This window comes from Hyperoodon ampullatus (genome assembly GCF_949752795.1).
Source record: "Hyperoodon ampullatus genome assembly, chromosome: 10".
Lineage (NCBI taxonomy): Eukaryota > Metazoa > Chordata > Mammalia > Artiodactyla > Ziphiidae > Hyperoodon > Hyperoodon ampullatus.
This window is the reverse complement of record NC_136923.1, coordinates 20,138,361-20,163,864: the sequence shown is the minus strand read 5'-3', so window position 1 is coordinate 20,163,864 and position 25,504 is coordinate 20,138,361. Positions and strand designations below refer to the sequence as shown.

The 25,504-nt window shown below is 43.2% G+C and overlaps 1 protein-coding gene across 7 annotated transcripts in view; it reads right to left on the bottom strand.

Annotated features, from left to right (window-relative positions):
* Positions 1-4,059: 4,059 nt before the first annotated feature.
* FOXP1 (forkhead box P1) overlaps positions 4,060-25,504 on the bottom strand; it is a gene marked incomplete at its 5' end in the record, with an annotated part of 227,711 nt that continues 206,266 nt past the window's right edge. For 4 of the 7 annotated variants that reach the window (XM_079713295.1, XM_079713296.1, XM_079713298.1 and 1 more), the window contains 7 exons: positions 4,060-4,727; positions 10,746-10,912; positions 15,692-15,761; positions 17,605-17,726; positions 21,348-21,449; positions 22,057-22,136; positions 22,241-22,442. In XM_079713295.1, coding sequence (XP_079569421.1) covers positions 4,583-4,727; positions 10,746-10,912; positions 15,692-15,761; positions 17,605-17,726; positions 21,348-21,449; positions 22,057-22,136; positions 22,241-22,442 — 888 coding nt within the window. In that variant the 3' untranslated portion in view covers positions 4,060-4,582. Of the gene's footprint in view, positions 4,728-10,745; positions 10,913-15,691; positions 15,762-17,059; positions 17,230-17,604; positions 17,727-21,347; positions 21,450-22,056; positions 22,137-22,240; positions 22,443-25,504 lie in introns of all 7 variants that reach the window. The other 3 variants (XM_079713297.1, XM_079713299.1, XM_079713294.1) reach the window with 2 other exon arrangements.

Genomic DNA, 25,504 nt, shown 5'->3' with positions numbered 1-25,504 from the left:
TGATGGAATTACAGTTGATGTCACGGAATGAGTTCCTTTTATGCCTTATCAAAACAAAACGAAATTAAAAAAAAAAATTCTTGTTACTGGCAGCACATCTCCACGGAGCACCACGCTGACAGTCCGGGCTGTACCATCTCCATGCAGGCTTCTGGGTAGCAGAGATCGTGAGAACTACACCGGGCCCACAAAATGCCTTTGGAATTATAAGTCTCATTTCTCAGGAGAGAAAAGCCAAAATCGACTCTCAGAAACATCCAAAATATCCAGAGGGTCTACCATTAACCAAAAGGTCCCCCAAAGATTCAAAATCCTGACAAGCATGTTCTTCTTGGTACCCTTGGAAACGGAGCTCAAGCTGGAATGTGGAAAGGAGAGGAAATCTTTAACTTTTTTTTTTTTCATGATAAAATAGCTAGTGATGGACATCATATTTTGGGTGAAGAATCCAAGGTGTCTTTACTAGGTCTGACGGAACGCGGGGAATCAGGTCAGAGCCGTCCAAAGGTGGCAGGACTGGCGGTCACTCTTCCCTTTCATAAGCCTTGATGTTTCCTTTCACTGCTGGTTCAATGCAGGCAGCGTTAACTTGTCTTTCAAGGACAGACTCTAGGGACAACAAGTAGGATGGATCCTCATTCCTGACAGTGCATTTGCCCGGTACAAAGGACCGTTCTCCCTAAGGTACGCTTTTCTTTGGGGAAAAAAAAAAAGCAACAAATTGTCTGTACATCTTGGCACCTTGTAAAGTTTTCTTTCTTTTTTTCTTGTTTTTATACAAAAAGTTCAATAGCTTTGACACTCCCCATGATTAATCACTACTTCACTGATAAACTTTGAAAGTGTGACCCTGGAATTTCATCATGCAAAATATTTACTGCAGCAGGAGAAAACATTGTTTAAAACAACATTTTTTTTTTCTCTCTTTTCAAACGCATGAACTTGTTTAAGATAGCCAGGAAGGCAATGGTAGGATAAACACAAGGGATAGGAATGTATCAAAAAACAGAGGAACTCACACCGGCAGGCACAAACACCAAAAAAACCTGTACAAGATGCTCCGATCAATGAGAACAGGAAAAAAAAAAAAAAAAAAAATCTGTCAACTATGTTACAATTTTAAAAGCCAAAAAAAAAAAAAAAAAAAAAAAAAAAATTTGGGAGTTTCTCCCTCCCACATGTCAGGAAATGTCATCCAATATTCTGAAAGCAAGAATAACTAAATAAAATACATGTGCAGCATATTCTGCAATTCCATTACATACAGTAGTTTTTTTTTCCAAAGGTTTTTTTTTTTTTTAAAGTATCGTTAATATAAAGCAGTTGCACAAAAAGCAAAGGTGTTTTGACAAACAGGTGTATGCATTTATTCCTTTTTAGGAACAATATCTAAAAAAAGAACCACCCTCCGCCCTCCCCCAAAAAAGACAAAGAGTCACACAGACACATCGGGATATATGTACAACATAATAAACCCCATCCTAAAGAAGCAACTGGGATACCCCCAAGGGATACAGAATCAGAATTGGAAAAATCAGAGTGAAGTTTGCTTGCTGTAAAGCCTGAGAAATTTTTTTTTTCAGTTGGTTCTTCTGCAAGGCTGTTATACCTGCAAAGATATGTAAAAGCTAATTTTTCTTTTTTTTTCTTTTTGCTACAGTCTTTAGACTAAGCATGCAAGACATACGACTAAGTGCAACTGAGTGAAATGTATTTTTTTTTAATTTTTAATCATTCCCTAAAGGTTTGAACTGAGGTATGCGTACTAACAGTTTCTCATGCTGTTAACTTTACTCATGTCTAGCTACACATGCTGAGAATGAACTAATCTACCAGATTTTTATCCTCTTTTGAATACCAAACTAACCAGCAACCACTCAGTTTAGAAGCACAGGGCCCCCTTCCCATGACCCTGTCTGGCTACTGCCTGCACATCATGACGCTGCCTGGAAAAGTTGGAAAAAAAAAAAAAAAAAAGTAAGTCTCGAGTGACCACAGACTGCTCTTTATAGAGAAAGCAGTGTGAAGCTTCAAAAGTAACTGCCAGAGAAGTTTTTGTACCAAGCTTGTGAGTGGACGGGAATGTTACTTTTTTTTTTAATTGAAAAATGCTGACGCAAGCCTAATCCGGAAAAAAGGAAGGAAAAAAAGGAAACCTTTTAAAAAAAACAAAAACAAAAACCCAGAGGATATATATGCCAAGATAAACCCAAATGAATGCAGTGATCATAGCACAGTCCTTAAACAAAAGTGGCATACAATCTTTCTTTGAAAAAGAAATGTCTTCTAGAAATACTACATTACGCTGTCTAGTTCAATTGTGGAAGCTGTTCTGTTCTCTCTGAATTTTACCTTCATTTTATCTTCACTGTCTCCTGGACTGGATACCCCCTAAGTTTCATGTGCCGTACATTGGTCTTTTTTCTTGGAGATGGTAATCCCTTCCTTCTATTGCTCCCTTAATACTGTGTCCTATTTCTCTCTTCAGTAGCCCCATAAGTTCTCTTTACAAGAATGCGTTTTGGTCTCTGTAGAGGTACAGAAGGAAAAAACAAGAACAAAAACAAAAACCGAGGACTGAAAAAAAAAAAAAAAAAGTAACAACTTTGGTTCCATTACCTACTTGGTCTTCTAAATGTCCTCTATGATGAAGAAGCAGTTCTCTTAAGTTAGCAATAGCCTATATCTCAATCAATTGCCTCTAAATTATTTTGCCTCCTTTGATCAACAAGAAGAGGATATTTGGCTTCATCAGATAAAGCATAAAAACAGAGAACATAATTTACCTTTGTGGAATATCTTTGGTAATTTTAGGGAAAAAAAAAAAAAAGAGGTACAAAGCATATAAATTAAGCTCCAAAAGGCTCTTAAACTAAAACAAAAGCTACACTCCTAGGTAAATAAATGAGTGACAGGAAAGGGGTGCAGAGTGGAAGCGTTCAGGGGTTCCAAGGACTGAGGCTGTACTGACCCATGACTGTCATGTTCTGTGCGCCATGTATGTTTCCCCAAAAGCCCAGGGCTGAGCTGTGCCCCCATCTGCCTGATGTCTTCTCCTGTTGGTTTCTGGGACTGGGTTGGTGGGATGATGTTGCCTCACATGCTGAGCTGCTACACCAAATCTGCACATTGGAAATTAACACTTTAGCATTTGCTGAACCCAGTTCTCATTAACTCGCATAGCAAGTTCAATCTGAAATCTAATTTGCATTCAAACAGACGAATGCCACCAAGCAGGTCTGAATGGATGTTTCGGTTTGGGGCCGCCACGACTTTCAGCACAGTTGCTCAGGGAAGCCAGCTTTTGGGCCATTTTGCAAACAAAGCAACTCACACTGGTTTTAACAACTGCGAGAGCCTGAGGCCCGTCTCAACTAGGTCATCCCAGGGACGGGCTTCCACGGCCACTGTCAGTCCAACTACTGCGAGAGTCTGTTTTCTGTTTTTTTTTTGGTTTGGGGGTAAGGGGGCTGCTGCCTATGTCTCCGTGTGCTGGTAAATGCCGTGGCATTGATTAAGAATGATGGTAGGTACGATATAAAAAACAAAAAAAGAGGAAAATCTGAAACAACCCCCTTCCCACCTTCCAATACTGCTTCATGGAATGAATCTGCATGGTTCCTAGGGTGTCTCTATTTTTTTTTTTTTTTTCTGTCATTCATTCTCTTTCTGGCAGGAACTTCACGTCTGGGTGAGAGGAACCTTCACGTGTAGAGTGCAGCACTGGGGACCTTTTTGCAAAAGATCAAAACGGAATGTTTTCTGACTTTCGAGAAAACAGTGGTGATGTCTGAAGGGACATGGAATGAGTGACAGAAAACTACGAACGAGAAATGACATTCAGCTTCGTATAATAAAAACACCTATTAACATTCATCACAAGGTACAGAAAACTTGAAGCCTCCAAGAGGCCGTGGGCCCGAATGGAGGCCTGAGGTCAGAACTTAAAATGGTATAGGAGAAGCCAAAAAAAAAAAAAAAAAAAAAAAAAGAGCAATACATTAAAAAGTTTGGGATAATTATTTTTAAACCCTCCCCCCAATACACACACAAAGGCCTTCCCCATCCCAACTGGAAGCAAAAAAAAAAAAAAAAAAAAATGGAGTAAAGGCAGTGATAATCAACATGCAGTACTGTGCAAATAGGTCGTCCATTGGAATCCTTAAATTCTGGGCAGAGGCTTGGTCTGCAGCTTAGGTGCACATGCTCAGTTGGGTGTCCTCATTGTCCAATGTCGGCAGGACTGCAGTTCAAAGTCTGCTGCTAAAAGTGAATCAGTTTAGCAAATTTACAACACTGATGTTGACTGTTAAGAGAGGAAAATCCCCAGTACCAAACAAGTCCATCCAATGCACAGAGTACAAATTCCTTTTTTCAACAAAAAGTAGAAAAATCAAAAATACTCCCAAATGGGATTCTTGATGGCACTAAGAGTTAACACATTGCAGAGTTGTCAAAATGTAGTGAAAAATCCTCCAGACTGTACAACCAATGGAGAACGATTTCACTGCAAACTTTTGACGTATTTTGTTTTGTGTGCCCCCCCAATCTTCACGCTCTTGGGGTCGGCCTGCCCAGATGTTCACTCCATGTCCTCATTTACTGGTTCGTCTTCGTAATCTCTGTCGTGGTCAAAATCTGGACTGTGGTTGGCTGTTGTCACTAGGGATAGCGGCCCTTCAGCTTCCTCTGGATCCAGGGGCTCTTCTTTGACATGTACAGGATGCCTGGAAAGACAAAAGAAGGTTCACCGTGGGGACTTCCCAATGCAAGGTAAGTTGGGGGTTTTGGGTAACACAGAATCCCCAGTCTAGGGCTGTGATGTTCGACACAGCAGCCACTAACCACGTGCAACTATGAAAATTACGACAATTTAAAATTCCATTTCTCAGTTACACTGGCCACATTTCAAGTGCTCAAGGGCCACATGTGTTGGCTAACGGCTACCATGTTGGATAGCACAGAGGGAGGAATTTCCATCATCACAGAAGGGTCTCTGGCCAGAAGCATCAGGGGGCGTGTCCTCCTCCCGTGGTGTTTCTTACACTGTAATGTGCACACAGATCACCGTGGGATCTGGTTAAAATGCAGCCTGTGACTCAGCAGGTTTGGGGTGTGGCCTGAGACTCTGCATCTCTGACCAGCTCCCCGGTGATGCTGCTGGTCCGAGGACCACCCTTTGAGTGTCAGCTAACAGGCCGCATAGTGGCCTGCTGGGTGGATGAATACAAATCTTCAAATAATCCCGTGAAGGAAGAATCGGTTAACGCAACAGTGGTTTGTGGGGACCACTGTGTGCAGGAGGCTGGGCTAATCACGGCTCGCTGTGTGTTCTGCTTTGCTAGTTAACATGCAGAACCTGTGAAAGAACTCTCCGGAGACCGACCCCAAGCGAGGGTCTATCATTAATCAACTTCAAGCAAACACAGCAGAGAGACACCATGATACATGCTGGAAACTCCAAATTAATGCATATTTTTACAAACTGTCAATAAGGCAAGAAAAGCCCTGCCAGGAAACACAAACGGAGAGGAAAAGGCGCGCTCAACACAACAATATGATAAGAAAGCAGAGCCCCGATCAGAATAATAACGCTGTCAGCTGTAAACAAGGCAAAACATGAGGCCTGGCTGGTAGCGGCCACCAGGACGCAGGGCTCCGATGAGATCTGCCGACTTGCTCATTATAACCCAGCGCACGGTTCACCCGAAGGGGCCTGCGGGGGACCATGCGAAGCACTCCGATAACAATTGAGAAATGTTGTTCCTAAATCATATTTACAACCGATCCTTTGCAAATACAAATTACTTTCGGTGGAGGGGCTTTTGATACGTAAAAGAACCATTCAGTTTTTTTTTTTTTTCCTAAAAGAGAAGTCCCATTGCAGGGACGGGCTGCAGAAGGGAAGATTTTTTTCATTGACGTTATCAAGTATTACTAGTAATAAGAGGAGGTGCTGAGGATGGTGGCCTTCCTAAATAACTGATGTTGTGTGCAAACCCCAAAGGCCACTTGAACCCTGGAAAAATCAACAGAGGAGTGCTTTGGACGGCCCTTTGACACGTGATCCTCCAGAAGACCAACTGACTGTAAAATTAGCACAGCCTAGAGAGTGTTTGGGGGTAGATGTTGGGATAAATAGCTTTTAAAAAATAGGGCCCGGGGCTTCCCTGGTGGTGCAGTGGTTTAAGAGTCCGCCTGCCAATGCAAGGGACACGGGTTCGAGCCCTGGTCTGGGAAGATCCCACGTGCCATGGAGCGGCTGAGCCCGTGCGCCACAACTACTGAGCCTGTGCTCTAGAGCCCGCAAGCCACAACTACTGAGCCTGTGCACCTGGAGCCCGTGCTCTGCAAGGAGAGAGGCCACTGCCATGAGAGGCCCGCGCACCCGCAGTGAAGAGTGGCCCCCATTCCCAGCAACTAGAGAGGGCCCAAGTGCAGCAATGAAGACCCAACGCAGCCAAAAATAAAATAAAACAAAAAATAAATTTAAAAAACCCCCCAAAACAGCAAACCATTAAAAAAAAAAATATATATATATATATATATATATAAATATATATATATAGGGCCCATATTCTTACAACCTATGTCCAAAACGAAATATACCCAAGTTTCATTAGAATAGTATATTTACTAGTTTGGCTCCATCTATTTTTAGTCTTTTAATGGGCCTATTTATTTGTGTTTCAGCATCAAGATCCAGGAACGTATGCATAATTTGCAGAGCCCAGTGCAAAGTGAAAATGTGTTTGAAAAAGTCGTTGAGGATTTCAAGACGGAAACAGCTGAGCGTTAAAACTTGTAAGTATGGGATCCTGTGTGACTGCATACATCGCGTTGCCTGGGAAGTCAGCTCTGGTAGGACCCCCTATATTGTTTTGGGAAGAGTTAGGTGTGTTGATTTTTATTCCTTAAGAAAAAAATATATATATATCACCCATAAACCCTAATTAAGGTAGACTTTTTTGGTTTGGCCTATCCTCTCCCATTTGGGGCTGTGTTTTTACATATTGTACGCGTAGCCAAGAATGTGATTATTTTGCTACCTTTACAGTTTTAATTGTTATGGCTATGAGATCCCAGTGTGATGACATTAGTCCCTTAATACTGGGCATTTGGGGGTTGTCTTTTGCTCACCCCTGTACCCCACCCCCGCCTTGCTCTTTGTATAACACAGTGACCGCTTTTATCCATACTTCTGTTGGTTTACCTCCTTAGGATAAATTTCTAAGAATAAAATGGTTGGAGCAGAGGCAAAAGCATCTTACGGTTCTTACGATTTGGTGCAATATTAACTGCCAAAGAAGCTTCATCAATTTAGACTCAACCTCATCAGCACCAAGCACTGCTTTCTGGGAACATCGTGTTGCTGAGCAGGTATAATAAGGAGAGCTCAGGTTACCGTAAACTGTGTGTTTTGGATGACTGACAACGGTGAAGATCTCTTCACGTTTCAGTTTCGTATTTGCACTATTGAGAACTGTTACTTCAAACATTACCCCCCTACTGTCCTCTGGTAACATGGTTCTTGTGACACTGATTGGATAGCAGTGTTGCTGGGTTGTACGTAGCCTGGATTGAGAGTCAGCTGTGTTTCCCTGATCAACATTTTCCTATTTTCATTTTTTTAAACTACCAGATGTATTCATCTTTTCCGGTTTATAGAGCTGAATTTGATGACAGAGATGATACAAGGCTATGTGGGTGGGAGGGGTGCTGGGCCCTGGAAGAGACTGGCGAGTCTTCATGAAGTTCCTGCTTTGTAATTTTAGACCCGGACAAATGTTTTGCCAGGCAGAACAAAACAAAATCCCCCCTACCCCCAAGTCCCGCCAACAAGGTAGAGTTCACAGGAGAGAATATTTTGTTTTCCCCTGAAATCTGCAACCCAACTTCAGGAAGGTTATTTTCCATCCCAAAGACACAGGTGACGACCCTATGCACGCTGGCTCAATCCCAGCACCTACTGCCGAGTGGAACCCCAGCCAAGGTGAACTGACCAGGTCTACAGTGTGACAACCTGACAACACAACCAGGTGAGATACTAAGGCTTCTTAAAACTCCACAGAAATGAAATCCAGCTTCACGACGTTTCGTGATACCAGCAGATCCCCGCCCCCCGGCCCTTCCTCCCCCGAGGTGGGGCAAAAGCAGTAACTCAGGCATGCGGGGCTTTAGAGAAAGGATCTCCATGGGAGATTCATTTCAGGTAAGATGCACACTGCTTAAGATACTTTGCTTCGTGGTCTCCCAGGTGCCTCCTGGGAGATGGAGCTGCTCGTGGCACCTTCTACCCTTGCAGGTACCCCCCCACCCCCAATGCCTTTCTCTCCAACTCCTGCTTCCGAAAGGGCTCCCAGTGAATAAGTGTGCAAAAACCTCACATTTCCTTTCTTACATCTGAGTAATTCCTTTGTTTAGCTACTCTGGGAACAGAAGAGTTTTTTAAGGCAAGCTGACTGGTGTTTAAAGGCATTGTGTTCAGAGGGTGTGGGCACAGCATGGAGTATTTTGCTTTGTAGCCTCTTTAGCCCCTATCAGGATAAAAGTATAAGGCCCCAAAGCCATAATTATGTGACTACTATGTAGCGTTTGTTTCAAGAGACAGACAAAAATGTTGTGGTGTTTGAGTGTCACAGAAAGGGTAAGAAGTTCTATTTCGACACTCAATAGTAGGTGGGCTGCCTCATTAACCGAGGCCCTTTAAGCCTTGCTGTAGAGTTTATGGCTTGATTTATTCCAAGAGAACAGAACAGGTGAGAAACAAGTTGCATCAGAGCAGGGTAATGCACGTTGGACAAGAAAGAAAACTACGTCATTATAGAATTTGCTTAATGGGAATTTGAGATCAAAAGGAGTTAAGCATCTCTAACAAACACCGAGAGTAGGCATAGGGAATGGGCTGATAACCAACAATTATTTGTAGCAAAATCATTTATTTTAGTGTAAACCTGTGAGATTTGAGCAATAAAACAGTATGCTGTGGGGCATCTTTATGCAGGGTTTCTTAAAAACAAAACACACACATGCACACCCGTAAAACCTTCATTTCGTTAAAAATTAGGCTGATTGCTTGCTGTAAAGCAAGGTTTCTGGTCATACTTGGGGTTAACTTAAAGTCTGAAATAACTTTATAGAAACTCTATCTTGTACAGCAAAATTAGCCTCACTCTAAACTGCTGTGAGAGGTTTTTACCCAAATACCTTTTTTATTTTCTTCTCTTTTTTCAGCGATCCTTTTTACTATAAATAATAGGAACACACATCAAGTAAACGTCAGTGGTCTATGGATACTGTGACAAACAAACAGTCTCTCTTCCACTCAGTAACTTCAGATGCTTTTGCTCCAGTAAGTATTCCTTGAAGCAGCGCACATGCCAATTTACGTGTGCTCTGAACTTCCTTAATAGCTTAGTAAATACTCCTGTCGTGACAACGGTTTCGAGATGAATACGGGTGTGATAATAAAGTCAGAAAGACCAGGCTGCTTGACGAAGGATGATGGATAGCAGTAGCGGCGTGAGAGAGAAACACATTCTTAAAATGCTGTGGAGTAAATGCTAAGGGACTGTTGATATAAATTTAAAACGATTATTTTCATCTTTAAAAGGTCCTTTTCGAAGCACTTTGGGCATGCAATTCAAATGCGAAAGAACCAAATTTCAGATTCCTCCAAACCCACCAATGTACCCATGCTGGCAGACAGCATTTTGCCTTTGTTGGTAGGTGCCAGTTCATGCTCTTGCTAACTGCCACAGGTCATATTTTCCATTCTGATCACTCAGATGCTCTGAAAATAAGATGCTGGTCAGGAATTCAGAAACACTGTGTAGACAAGGGGTTTGTTTCTAGGAGCTGACAGCGTGGTCAACAGTGAACAGGTTTATCCCTTTAAAGCGGGCAGAGGGTTTTGCAGAGACTCGCTCAGAGCCAGAGGCTGTCATTCGACAGCATCCCCTGCCAATCCTCTCTGGGGGAATGTGCTTCCTTTGCTCTTTTAAAACTTTTCCTGGGAGAGAGGGAGTCGTTACCGTCACCCTGCCTGCCTCCTATCACCCAGCCAAAAGGGGCACCACGCACGGCCCTGCCCGTGGTGTGCCGGGTCCTGAGGCCACGCACACGCAGCCTGGGACAGCCCTCGTGCCTCACTCGGTACGCTTCTAGGCGTGCTCATTATACTGCCGTCTGCTGCTATAACGCTCCTGCTAATTCTCCTTTTGATATTTTAAGAGCAATCTATAAATCATGCCGCCTTCCGTTCGTGCCATCCTCAGCGCTTGGTAATGACGCTTTGGCGTGGCGTCCGCGTACCACGTAACCAAGCAAACACGCATCCTTTGCCTCCCTGCTAGCTTCAGCCCGCCCGCACAGTGAACAGACAGCGAAGAACTCTGCCACCGGGATGTGTGTCTACTGCTAGGAGGAAAAGGTAATGTGGCTGAAATAATGGCCTGAGCCGAGCAAGCGAAGGCAAAAAGCACAGGTGTCACCCATTTTATGGCCTTGGGCACTCGTGGGGCTGCATGAAGCCTACTGCTGTAACGGGAACGTCAGTAAATGGTCCTCCTAGGTGCGAACCGAGCTAAAGGTTTCTGGACGCACCCACTTCTGTCTGGGTTCTAGGAAATCAGAAGTTACAGAAAAGGTGTCAAAAGCCGCCAGAGGAGAAGGGGCCAGTGTGCACCTAGAACGGGGGGCCCGGGGTCTGACGGCAGAGGTGTCCTGGGGGGGCGGGTACTCACACGGCCTGCATAGGGGATCTGCCGGGGCTGCTGTCGCTCTCGTTGCTGTTGGTGTGCTCCATCGCCCCGTTCAGCTCTTCCCGTATGGCGCTGGCTAGGTTGCCCAGAGTGGGGTTTCCCATGGAAGCGGTAGTGTATAGAGGTATACTGTTCTCAGCCATCGAAGCCTGCCATCAACCGAGAGAAGATTTATGAAGACAAGGGTGTACACAGACGGGGAAGCTATCAATTATGGGTGGATTCAATGATCTTCGGTTTCACGGCATTCTGGCACGGTTGGAAAAGACAAGTTTTCTAATAGGTGTAGAAGGATTTGTGCTTTACAAGTCAGGCTGCTGACACACGGCCCAGGCTGGGTCTCAGAGAGCTAGCTGGAGGGACCAAAGCGCCCGTGGGGAGGGAGGGCTCAAGTCAGCCCTGCCGGGTAGAGGCACATGGGTTTAGACAAGGCTATCTACCAGTAACGAGGTTTCTGTCTGATGCCGTTTTCTCAAGAGGAACGGAACATTTCTAGATCACAGGGACATATAATGGAATTTTCATTTCTTTATCCACTTCGATGACTCCAGTATTGGATATTATTAAAGATTTGAGCAGATTACTCTGGCCACAGAGCCCAAACTTATGAGAACTTCCATAACCATTTGTCTTAGAGCCTATAGAAAAGGAAGAGATTACAGAAGTGGAATCCATTTTTATCCCCCGGCCCCCATCATTTCCATTGGAATTAATTATTTTTGAATCTTTTTAGTGTAGTTTTGAGATAACTGGTTGAACGGTAACTCTCGGTAATCTTTCAGGCTCTGACCAATCACCTGGAATTCGAGGACTGAAGAAGAAAGAAATCTCTGGCAAAAGGAAGCTGTAAGTCGTATTTCTTTGGGGTATGTAAGTACATCCTTATTGAAGGTGACGAAGTCCCTCCCTCCCTCCCTCCAAGCGAGTGTCAGCGACCAAGTGTGGAAATGGAGGGGAAAAGAAAGAAATCCTCAACTCTATGGTGGGATACTGCTCATTGTTTTTATCCTACTGCGGTTGAATAGAATGACCACCCCAGTCTGAGATGCAGACAGTAGACAGACATATCACTGGGCTAAAGTAGCCATATTGTTGCATTTGGGTCGTGATCCTGACCCAGCGACTCTTCGTTTTATTAAAGAGGACAGACGTTCAAAAACTGGCGGCTGTAATTAGACCCAGATTTATCAAAACGGTCCTCTTGCAGACTACACTATGCCTGGTTTTCCATCCTAATGAGGAAAAAAAGTGCAATCACAAGACAATCTGGCGTGGTGACTCCAACTGGCCAACCATACACGAGTCCAACTAGTCTAGAAATCCTGGCTCTGGTGAGACAGTAAGAGCCAAAAACCAAGAGAGGACGCGTACAAAGCTGGGCTGCAGAGAATCCGCCTATTAAGACAATCGCAGTCTCACTCGCTGTACAAACTCCAAAGCCAGAAACGCCTTAGCCATCCAAGCCCCGCGACGGATGCCCCATCCACACCTACTGCAGCCTTGGCTAAGGGACTACTTCAAAGGCAGGCCCTCTGCAAGCCCACGGCTTTCCCTTCCTTCCCGCCACTTCTGAATTTATATAACAACTGCCTTCTTTGAAAAAATGGAAAAAAAAATACTGTTTTCATTTCCAAATGTGGTGAACTCATTTTGATGAACAGCACATCTGAACATTCCTCACTCTCCTACAGTTTGTCAGATAATTTGCATCAAGTACTTTTCTCAACAGATCTCTTGTAACTGCAGTAAAGCACTTTTTTCTTTTTTGGCAGAGCGAAAAGACAGACCCGTTGCCCGATTTTTTTTTACCCCCGCCCCAAGGTGCAGCTGGACAAGCATCTTGACTGCCTTTGTTTGAGACAACACAGTGGTCCTGCCTCTCCCCGACATGGAAGTTCTGCTGGGACCATCATGTGAGTCTCTTTTTCCTGGAAATACCACAAAGCCATTTCACTACTACAGTCAGAATGTGGCGAAAGTGGGGCCCTGTCTAGCTCGGTATTTTTTCGCAGCTTCTCAAGTCAGTCAAAGATTGAGAAGTAAAAACAAAATGGAAATGTTTCTGAGGATGTAGCCTTTGGGACTAGCTGGTCACGTACAGGGCAACCTTTTGGGGATGATTCGTTCTCCATGGCTTTTAATACGTTCTAGGGCAAAGCCATTTCCGATGGGGACTGGATCATATAACCTGGGCTGACAGTGGTGAAAGGCATCCAAAGGTAAGCATTTTACACTGATCCCTTGATTCTCAGACAAAAAAGACGCAAATGAAAAAAACCAGCCTGGTCGCCTTTAAAAAAAAATATGATCAAGTGGGCTGCAAAGAGAAACCGGGTGGCTCCTTCACAATAGAGCCTCTTGGACATTTTCAGAGCGAGGGAGCAAAGTAACCCACCCGAGCTTCGAAAAATGTTCACCAACAGCTTAGGTGTAACCTAGTGGTTCTTTCTTTTTTGGTCGTTGATGTCTATTTAGGAGAGGGGGCTGGGGCGGGGGGAGGCTTACAATTTTTATAATGGACCTAATTATATAAGTGGTCCTATGCCCACAGTATGTGGTTTCATATCACACTGGCCCCTCTGCCAAAAAAAAAAAAAAAAAGAATGAAGGTCCTTAAGTCAAGGTGCAGAAGTCCCTAAGTCCTGTCCCTCTTGGAATGTTTGTTAACCGCTCTGAGACGCCCGGGGGGAAAGGCAGTCTATAAATACGAAGCTTTACGGTTACCCTTAGTTACTTCACTTTTTCAGAGCATAATGCAATCTGTCCCGAGTCCAATGTTTTATTTCTGTAGTGGATTCGGCTGTCCTATTTTATATATTGTATATCACGCGTTATGTTGCTCTAGTAATCTTTTGAAGATGTTGTTCCACTATTATTTTTACTTGCCTTGAAAAATGGAAGTGGGCGGGAAGGGAAGGCCTGCTGGTAGACTCTTTATTTAATTTGCACAGCAGAAAGTTGTCCTAGGGGACTGTCTACTGACCCGGGACCCAGACTCCTAGAGGACAGGAAAAAGATCCATTCCTCAAATCATGACTTGAGATGCATGTATTCACCTCACTGCAGGATGGACACCAAGTGTTCTTGGAAAACGGCAGGAGAGTTTGGGGCTATCGCTGAAAATCAGAAAGGGTGCAGAGGAGGCCAGAAGCAGATGTTTTAGGGGTGAAACACCAACAGTTCTGTAATGATCAAGCATCCTAACTGAAATGAGTCACAGAGTCAAGAGAATCCAGAGGATGGAGGATCACCCTTGCTGGTGGGTGGTTGTTGTTGTTGTTTGTTTTTTGGCCTTGCCGCCTCATGAGTGTAAAATGTGCCTGTGATCTTAATACGATTCCAGATAGAGCGGCCTTTAAATTCATACTTTACAAGACTCAAGGGAAAATAATTAGTTACTAATGAACGGTATTTACAGTGGCGGCATCTAAGCGTGCTTTTCATTTGCTTTTCGAAAGTTACTGTGTGAACTGCAAGTAATTAAAAGAAACTCTCAGAAAGCAGTTCCTCCTATTAAATTTGGTTCAGGCTAAAAATTTATATATATATATACACACACATACACACACACAGAAAAAGCTAAGGTCAGTGAATTTGCCTCTGAACTGAAACTGCGTAAGAGGTGTATCATCCATCCTCGGGAGCCTTGAGCTCCTGCTGAGTGAACTGGGAAAATGATTCTCCAGAGCACAGAGGAGGTGCTCAGCAAACAGTTGTTAAAAAGGACTAGCCAGAGCTCCCACCCTGATCGCCTCTTCACTGCACTCTGTCCCCCTTGACGCGGAGCATCTCCACTGAGTTTGCACTGTTAGCGTCCCTTAAGGAGCCTTCTTCACTCATTGGCGCCCTTCCCTCACAAAATTTTAATATCTGTTTGTGCATTACGGCCCTTTGCAGGAGCCCATGACACTGTCATATTTAACTATCAAGAACGCATGCTGCAAAGGTCTGTCACAGGCTAGGATCACATACGTCAGATCTATCTGTGTAGACTGTTGTCATTTAAGTTACCGAGATCCCTTTGGCCTGTGGTCTAGAACAATCTAGGTGGGTCAAAAATCCAACAGGACCACGGACGGGCCAAAGGACCCTGCCTACCTATGAACTCTGGAGGGGGGGTACCCAGGTAAACCTTAAGGAAGTGTACTACAGTCTTCTCTTCGACCTAGGAGATGACTTGACTGTTGGGTAACGGAGAAATATGCGATAATTCAAAGGCTTGATGGGTGCCAGGGCTGCCCTGGTAACTCACGTTTGGGTGGTAACCTCCCTCCTGCTCAATCCCCGTGGCTTCGTCCCCTGGCAACGCCGGTTACGTAAGGAGGGCTTGGTTTGTCAGTAGGAAACAAACGTTCTGCGAGCTTATTACGTAACCTTGAGCAATCCGCTGGAAACCTAAAGAGTGTCTCCTTCAACACCTCTATCGCTTGAACAAAAACAGTTTACTTTTACCAAGCGAACCGAACCCCCCCCCCCCCAGTGAAAAGAGGCTAAACTAGACTTTAAAAGAAAAAGGAGCAGAAGTTAAAAAAAAAAAAGCTCTGCTTTCTCTTTAAATCCGTGAACAATAGAAGGTCATGTGACACAGTGGCCTATCATCCAGCACATTAATAGCTGTGCTAGAGTAATTACACTTGTGGTATTTTTGCCTCAAGTGAAATTCTGAAATAAGAGGATGGAAATTATGATACTGCTGATAAATATTAATAAGTGAACTTTTAATTTTTTTGCCACAATATTCAAAATGCTAAGCATCCTGCTAATGCTGAAGCAGCCCGACGTGTTTGCCTCCAGGGAGTACGATGCTTTGTGCACTTAAGAAAAAAGTTTAACGGAATTAAAATTTAATATCTAATTAGAGCGAGGCTAATATATTTTGAAATGAGTGCGGGAGCCATGTGCAGAGTCCGGACGGCCGTTAATCTTACCTGTAAAGCTGCATTGAGAGGTGTACAGTAGGCGTGGCTGGTCTGCATGTTTTTAATAAGGGAAGGGTTACTGCATAAGAGAAAGATAAAAACTCAAAGTTAAACGCAATCAACCCCCAGAGTTTTTCGCGAAGTCTCGTCTTAAGCTTGCCACTATCCTTCCAAATCAGAAATGTCCCCCAGCCAGAAGACCAAAGAAAAGGTGGGTTTCGCCCTAGGCGCTGGCTTTGTGGGGCTGCCCTGTGTGAACCTCCCCGCCCCGGGGTGGGAGAGACTTTGCCCGTTCAAGCAAACTGGGGGTAAAATTCTGGATTAAGTAATCATCGCCTCGGGCACTCCCCTCCAAGGATGAACTTTTGTCTGTCTCACAAAACAGCGACCTCCCTATAAATGGGTAGTAACCGCCTGCCCGGACTCCAGCAGGAAGGCAGATGCTCTAGGGCCTCGGGCTGGGGAAGTCAGCAAGTGGGACCCGCAGGGTTTCCTGGGAGCCAGCGGGGGGGGGGGGGGTGGGGGGGGGGTGGAATCTTGCCTCTTAAGCTTCTCCAGGATTTGAATTCTAGAATGAATGCTAGAGGAAAGGCAGGGTAGCTCCGAAGAAAAGAAGATCTTCAAGGCTCATTTATTGCCAAAAGAAGATGGAGAGAAGGCTACTCCAGGGGAAGGTCAGGCAGCCCAGGTTGGGTTCCAGTCCTTCGGGCACAGCCGCAATTTGGGAGGGTACGAGAATAATTTGATGCTGTGTCCATTACCGACCAAATGAAGACAAGCTAGATGTTGTTTGTTTTAAGGACAGCTGTAGCCAGGAGGGATACAAATACTTAAAAAATCATACAGGAGGCTACTGAGGGAAAGAAAGGGGTGGCTTCCGTGGGGAGGGGGGCGGGAAATTATGTACGTTTCCCAATGGTCCCTAAAGGAAGGAGATGCACGGTTCTCCATTTCTTTCCCAGGCTTGGAGCCCTTTTGGCATTCATTTCACTATATTTATATCGTTATACTGAGTGAGCCAAGAAGAAGAAATTTATCCCAGTAAATACACATTTTAACTCTAAAGAAGGAAGTTTCCTCTTCACTTGGAGGAATTAGGGGTCACGCAAAAGCATTGAGTTATAGGGTCCCCGTCAAGCTGCTGAATCAAAAGCCAACCGATATTTGCATTAAAGACGTCAAAAAAGCATTATTCAAGGCACTGGTGTTCCAAAGAGAAACGAGAGAAATACATGTACAAATCACACGATTTAGTTCCGTTGCAGAAAGCCGTGGCACTGCTACGTGGTGAAATGCAAAACTATCATGGGATGAGTCAACCATGCAAAGCCAAAGCAACAGCAGAAACAAAAAACAAAAGCAAGTAAAGGCTCTTACTGTGCGACAAGCTCGTCAAAGTTTTCATCGGGGCAGTATTTGCGAGGACGGCCTCGTTGAATATGGCGGCCACGTTTAAACTCTTCATCATCAACTGTCCAAAAGGACCCAAACTCATCCTCTACTCTGATAAAGCACTTATGCAGTGAGAGGTTGGTGCGAATGGCACCCTGGGATAGGAGCAGCAGCAAAGGAGATGAAGTGGCAACAAAAGGAGGCGGGGTTGGGGGCAGAACAGACATCCAATACAGGGAACAGGAGAAAGAAAATAAAATGCAATAAGCATAAGCCAATGGTTTGTGAGGGTTAATATGCATTGCCACCTAAAAGCTACTAGCATGTGATGCAACAAAGACCAGCAAGCAGGGCAGGGGGACTGGTGGGTATACAAAACAGGAGGGATGAAATGCTTTTTTGCTTCCCTTAACTGAGACAACGTGAAACCAGTTCTTTGGTCTAACACCATCTAGCAGCCAAAAGCCTCTACGTTACACTTGTTAGCGCAATCCAAGCTAGGCTAAGAAGTTCAAACATGGTGGACGTACCCACTGATCTTTTGTGGCCTTCGTTTTTGGAACTCTACTTCATCCACTGTCCATACTGCCCCTTTAACGTTTTCTACTCGCACAAAACACTTGTGAAGACTAAGATTATGACGCACTGCATTCTGCAGCAAGTATAAAAGAGAGAACATTTACATTTTCTATAAGAAAAGACTCCAAAAACAGCAGTAAATTCAGCCTAACAGTCCACAGTTGTAAAACCGTCCCCGAGAACTGTAGCTCCCACCCCCATGGATGACCGTCCTGTGGTGAAGGGGGCCTCTTCCAAAATCAAAACCCCAAATGATGACTTAATTGTGTTTCGGCAGTTTAGTCTAGTCTCTGGTGAACAGTTAAGCAGAGGAGAGATTTTTTTAATACGCCTGTTAGCCCCCCAAATAGGTTTCACGGCCAAAAATATAAAAGTAATGTTAATACGACTTCAAAATCAGGAAACGGGTAAAGCATAAAACCGTCCCTTTTAAACCCACTTGTCTCTCAGACAAAAGGGGTAATTCACTGTAATTTTTTTAAAACATGAAAGATGGTAATTACTACTGTTAAATACATTTTGCTTCTTTTTAATTCGTCAGAGTGTTGGCTTTAACACCTTTGACACATTTGCTCAGGTTTATTATGAAGAAATTGACATTGGATTTCTACCATTGAGAGTATCACTTCCTGTAGCTGATAGGATGGGGGGGCGTGGCAGTGAGTGACATGACCCCCCCCCACAGTGGATCAGTATCCATTATCAAGCTAGGTCTTACCTTCCCAAATATATAAATGTTGCCCCTTACTATGGGCAAGCGCTTTTAAGTAACTGAGAAAATGCCAAAGGAACCCATGAGTAGAACTCTCAATGGCAAAACGAGGATACTCTAGTAAGTTGATGGTTTCTTTCCATAGACACGTTTCTTTCTTAGGGTTCAAAGTCATTTCCCGGCACTCCTAAACTGAGACCCTTGACATCTCTAAGATATCTGCCAAAGGAGCATCTCAACTGCAGGGTGAAGAGTTTTTAACATTCCATCCTTCCTGAGTTTCAGGAATAATCCGCACCCCTTACTTACACTAGGTACAGTAACAAGCATGGCTTCATCTCTTTTGAGTTCTCCCGGGTGAACGTGATTGACACTCAAACCTGGACATGAGGCTATTTCAGAGACCCATATCATTTACTCCCAACTTTCTTCTTATAGGGAATGAGTAGGCGACAACAGGGGTGGGAGAAGTGGATACTTACAGCACACCTCACATCCCCTGTAAGTCCCTCAATCCATCTGCTGCTATTGCTCACACAGTCTGTATTCCTCCCCTTAACCTGCGATATACATACTTCATCCTTCCAAGTGGCAAATCTTGATCTGTACTTGGAGAGGTGTTTGTTTTTGGATGATCACCATTAGCGACTCTGTGAGGAGTCACGCTAGAGAATGGTGACTTTTCTTGTCTGTTATGGAATATTTAGAAGGTGACGAGAGAAGTGTTATCACACGGCATGATGAACTGCTCACAGGGAGAAGCCAGAGGACAAATCCTCAAGGAATTTTTGAGGAATGTCAGCATAACTGGGGTGGGTTCAGACTTCCAGCTGACTGCGAAAGGACACCCTGATTCAAACAGGTTTGATAGGTCTGCATCAAGACACACATCTCTGGAAAATGTTGGGCATGTTATAATTACAGTTGGTAGGGCAAATTTCTTGGCGTATAAACTGTAGTCTGGTCTTGAAGGGGGCACTTTTTTTTTAATATTGCACAAAGGCAGAGGATAAAGGATGCTAAGCGTCTACTGTTTATCTCCTACATGACACTGAGGAGGCTGAAATAAATAAACCCAAATTTCCTGAAAAAGAAAGAAAGAAAAAAAGTCCAGACAGAGCATGTGTACCTATTAGACACCTTACTGGGAAAAGAAATCAACATCTCTCCTCATCCTAATCACTGTCTAAGTTTTCCAGTAAGTATCAAAATGTACAGAACTGTACATTGTAAAGCCATGTCTGAAAAACAGGACTGCTATAGATCTGTCTGAACTATATAGCCATGTAAATAAAACTGTAAAGTCAAAACTTAAGTTTTGTTTTCGAAGACCGTGCATCCATGCAAAAGCAACTGGAAATGGAGAGTTTCCCACAAAAGCTGAGTGAACTCTTTCCACTCATGACTTTAACTGGGCATTTTATCTTCTGTCTAAGATGACAGTACAAATAAGGACACATGGAGAAAATTATATGTATTTATGAGTCATTAAATACTTCATTTAGGACTGTTTATATGAAGGGCACTTTTTCCTACAGTTTCTGAAAATGAGAAAGTTAAATCTGAAGATCTGAGCTTAAATATCACATTCATAACGGGTAATTATTTTAAAACTTGATCATTTGCTATTTATAAAAGGCAATCTGAAGAAAATGTCTGCTTCATGCTTATACTTCCGAAATTCTGAAAAGCATTCACAGCTGAAGACTGTTTTCTATTTTACATCTCAAGGCAGGCTGAGGAAGAGAAGGGAAGATTTTTGAACCTAGGTTCCTTCAGGGCCCGTGTGTCTTAATGGAAATAAAAAAGCTACTTTGGGCCATAAGAGATAATTCACAGCTCTGTAAGGTTGATGAATTAATTCTTTGGTTATATTCTTTCAAAACGCTATTTTATGATGAATGTGGTAGAGGAAATGCGTTTTCTGGTTTTGCTGTTGTTTTTCTCCCATATAAATTACGGAAGTAGCAAGGAAGACCTGTATGTCCAGCAAAGCATGTTTTCCTTGCATCCTATAATAAATCCCTATCCTATTTCTAATAATAACATGTAAAATATCCAAAACTATTTGCATTTTAAATATTTCTAAATTTTTTGGAATTTAGGGATTACAAGAATTCTAGATAGTAGTAAAGGTGCAAAAAAAAATATATGACTCTCAGATTGTATCTGCTGCCCCTTTTTCTAAAGCAAAACTATTAAAAACCAAGAAATTTAAAGTGGGGAAATCCAAAAACTGGTGAGGGCTTAACCGAATACAATGGAATCGCTACTAACAGAACCTACGAACCAACTGCTGAACTGGGATTGAGGTATGTCATGTGACCCCAAGCCTTCCTGGGGGCATCCCAGGTGGAGCTATGGTTTTATAGCAAATGCTATTACAGTCAAGTCACATATTTCAGAATTTACTTTTCTTCCCCAGAGTGCCTATGAATATCTGATGGACAGTCTCTTGACTTAAAAAAACAAACAAACAAAAACAAAAAACCCTTAATAATATATATATTGGGTTCTCCTGTAATAACTCCAATATACCTTGCTAATACTTGGAGTGCATAGGCTAAGGAGCTTATATCCAACCAATGAAAGTTAAGTGTATCTGATCAAGTGTATCTGATCATTTCTCCAGGTTCCTGATGGTTAAAAAAAACACACAAAAGTTATCTATGCATTCTCTACAAATACTGGTGGTGGCTAAAGACCAAAAACCATGAGGTCTGTGTACACAAGACAACTTCCTACACGTTCCAACCAGAGAGAGATGATTTTACTCGTTATGCCAACATGATGGGAGTCTTCCGTCCCAGCATTTTAACCCCAGTGGAATTATTTTCTCAATCCAGTATGCCTATAAATTAGACTCTTTGAATGTAGCAAAACAATATATACGTAACTTACAACATCTGCATCTTACCGACAACAAACTCTCTCGAATAAATGCCAAGATCCAAGACTCAACAGGCCTGCAAGAAAGCTTACCTTCCATGTGGCAGCGTTACGCCGGAAGTAAGCAAACATTCGTGTGAACCAGTTATAGATTTCATTTAGTGTTAGCTGCTTTTCTGGAGATTCGAGAATGGCCTGTGAAGCAAAAGCAACAGAGAAAGATAATTTATGACCAAATCGACAGAACCGTCATTATACAGTTGCTTGAAAACATAAGATAATCATGGATGCGGAGCTAAATCCTAAGGAAGGTTTCCCGAAATGCTCTAAGACTAATGGCTGTATTTACCAGTTCAATAGCAAAATTCAAAATGGAATTATCTAATTGTTTTGCGTTTTTATTTCTGTTTCCGTACAGAAATATTAATTTATTAGTCATTCATAAAGCAGAATCAAAGAGAAATGCAAAACATTTCACTAGCTGATTAAAGCTCGGTAATTATTTAGAGCTCAGATTAATTCTAGGGATCAGAGATTACTGTAGCTTGTGATAATTGACTTGCCATCTTTAAACAGGCTCATTTTCACTGTTGTGTGAAATGAATTTCCTAATAATCACATCGTATTGTAATACTTAATCAAAAGCAATTATGTTATATAGTGCAGATTTAAAAAACCTTATAGAACAGGTTTTAGCATGCTTGCATAGTAAACGGTTTTAAATCCACTGCATCAATATAATACATCCATGTACACCTATATACCTTCTGATAGAATTTCACATACTGCGTTATTTACTTACCTGCCTAATTAAAGATGCATATGTAAATGGTGGTCTAACTTCTGCGTTCTTATAAAATTCTTGGTTCTGCGCAATATCTGCTAAATAAGAATCATTGTCCTATTAATTATCACTTTTTACAAAGAGGCTGGTCGACAAGCATTGCTGATCCCAGTTCTCCCCGAGGCAAAAATGGAGCATCTACCTGAAGAGATGGGCACGTTGTATTTGTCTGAGTACCGCCTGCGGATGGGTCCCACCGTGTGCATGCTGGTGGTGGTGATGACCGAGGGGCCTTGGGTGACGGGAGTGATGGGAGCAGTGGGGGTCGTAGGAGTATGAGGTAAGCTCTGTGGAGAAGCCTCTGATGCAGACTTGGAGAGCGTGACACTTGATACCAGATTCAGCTGTGAGGAAAGGAACAGTTCTTAGAAGACCTTCAGAAAAAAACAGAGCAACCAAGAAAGCATCTGCAATGCAGCGGGAAATTATACAGGGGAGGCCTGGCTAGTTTTATGCCTCACAGTAGATTTTTATCATCAGCTGAAATAGGAGGCGAGTTCCCATGTAAAAACCATTCACTTTATTTACTTGTTAAAATTTCTAGCATCCTGTCCTGTGATTCTTTTTTTCTCATTTATTTTTTTTATTGTAGTTGATTTACACAATGTTGTGTTAGTTTCAGGTGTACAGCAAAGTGATTCGGATACACACACACACACACACACCTTTATCTCTTTCTATATATACCCATATATTCCTTTTCAGATTTTTTCCCCCATATAGGTTATTAAATAATATCTCTTACGATGTTCTCCTTTCCTGTTGTTGCTGAGACAGGTTTTTTTCCAAAGACAGTTAAACAAGCGTTTACAGACACAAAAGGGGTTACCCTAGCCTGGTGAGTTTGAGAAATTCTGGGTCAAGACATTTCTTTAATCACGACTTCGCACCCTACTATGCCTTGTAAAGCTCGAAGGGGGAGAGGGAGTCCTTGTAGCCCCACGAACGCTGACGTGTCAGGAAACACCAGTTGGGATACATTGGTATCAACCTGAGCTCTTAGACAGAACTTTCTGGAATGTGCTAGTACAAGCGAGAAACCGTTTTTACTTAATTTTAATAAAAAGGAAAGTTGTACAAAAATGGCCACTGGCTACACCACACTGGGACGGGCTAACTCAACTCCAGGATGAAACTTCACGGATGGGAACCACTGCTGAGAGGTTTGGCCTGTGACTCGTATTAAAAAGAGCAGCACTGGATCCAGTAAACATCCATTTAGTTCCATTAGTTGGCAGAGACTAATCTTTGAAAGCTTTCTCTGTCACCTTCATTAAACTCTATCCAATATAGGATTGGAATCATTTATTTAAAAAGAAGATGGCATAGGAGAGATCTGGAACTGTAAAACATTTTAATTTTTTTCCTTCCAGTTTCAAATGCGTAGTAACAAAATGGAATAATCCAATGCTTCAAGTCCGGAAACACACACTAGTTAGTTGCAGGAGCACAGAGGAAAACGAACGAGTCCTGTTTCGGTCCCTCCTTCCTTCCTTCCTTCCTTCTTTCTTTCTATCTGTTTCGCCCGCACCTTGAAGTGTTTCTCTGATTAATAACTGGAAACATGAGCCTGTCCGCCTCTCCAGAAACTCATTGCTACTGAAGTATTAAGTCTGGCTACACTGAAGAACTCGGTTGTTTTCAACAGAGTTCTTACCGTTTACCCAGAACTGCCCTCTGAGGAACTTGTAGCTGCCCCCAATCCAAGAAAGTTTGGCAAAGTAGCCTTACTTGGTATCACTATCTCAAACCAGATTGTGAATCACTTAACAAATTAAGTCTGGTTCACCACTGCAACAGTCCTAAGTCCAAGACATTATTTGTGGAAAGTATTAAAAACGAGATTCCTCTGAGATCATAATCAAAGAACAGATTAAAAGAGAGTTCTAATTTGTTGGGAAGACTCAACCTTACTCATACCCTAGTAATGAGAAATATCAAATATCGTTGAGAAAGTATTAATGGAAAAACATAAACATGGCACTGGAAACCGAACACTGGGTTGCAAGCTTTTGGTTGGGCTTTCCTTTTTCTCCCTCCCTTGAAATGCTGACTCAGCCAACACCAGACTGCCGCCGCACCGCACCCCGCCCCGCCCCGTCCACCACCAATCCCTACACCCCACGCTCCCCCGTGCCTGATAAGTGCAAGCTGTGGAGATGGCACCACCCTTATGAATCCCCCAGCAAGCTGGGCAGATGCTGGGAGCTGCTTTTTTATTAGTGCTGGAAACTTGACTTCGTGACACACATTTGCAAACTTAAGTGCTCACGGTCTAGCGTAGCAGCCACGGGATGGAGCAGATCTGGGAAGGCTGGGGCTGACCTCCTCTTTGCCTTGGGCCTTCTTCACTGACCAAGTACAGGAATAGCGTGTCTAAGCATCAGCCCCAGCAACGGGTCAAGGAAATTAGCGCACAGAAGGCTAATGCTCATAAATATACAGCTTTTAAAATTCAGATGCTCTTAGGCTTAAGAGCATCCAAACGCTCGGGAAAGTCATGGGTACCATTTGTAAAAACCACATTGTGAACCCCCTGCCACCGCCTGGTCTTGCTGAATTCTCATACCATCACGAATACTTGAGATGTTGTTACTCACGTTTCACAGATAAGCAAACAGAGGCTCACGGGAGATTAAATAACGTGCCCATATTCACAACCTGGACTCAAAATCACACAGACACTGGTGATTCTAGGCCCTCTGTATAACAGTCTCCTTACGCCCAGATAATGAGAACCATAAACACTATCCGGGTTCACTTTTCTGCATGCTCATTTTTGGAAGGGACCTGGGGATTAGCTTTTATCCCTGCTTATAACTGACATTCAATCAATCTTTCCCAGCAAACATATGGCAATGGGAACTGAAATGACAAAAGAAGGAACAGAACAGACAACTGCTGCCCTCGAAGGGCTTACCATCAAATGCAGACACTGATCAAAGGAAAACAGGCAGAGCGACCATAAAACAATTCCGAGAACTAACTCTGCTTCTGGGTTCTTCGGTTGAAGAACAGTACCCTCAACACCACGGCGTTCTTTAGAAGGTAACGAAAATTATAATATAAATACAGTGTCCTCGGGAAATATGCACGCTCCTTTCCAGTTCTGTGAGGAAGATCACCAGGTCTGCTGGGTTCTAGTTAATTGCCAAAACCCCAAACTCGTGGACACATTCAGCAAGTGCAGGCCCATCTCTTGGGAGCTCACCTACAAGAACAGACAAGCCCCACGATACGGGTACAAAGTCATAAAACACGAAAAGAATGTCATCCTTGCAGCCTTAATACTTGGACTGTTTCTACTGAAAAATCAACAGTCGAGAAGAAAATCCCTCCCGGTTAGCACGATCCACGAAGAAAGAGATGCAGCTGAATTTTCTGGAGGCTCTGAAACACAGGTACC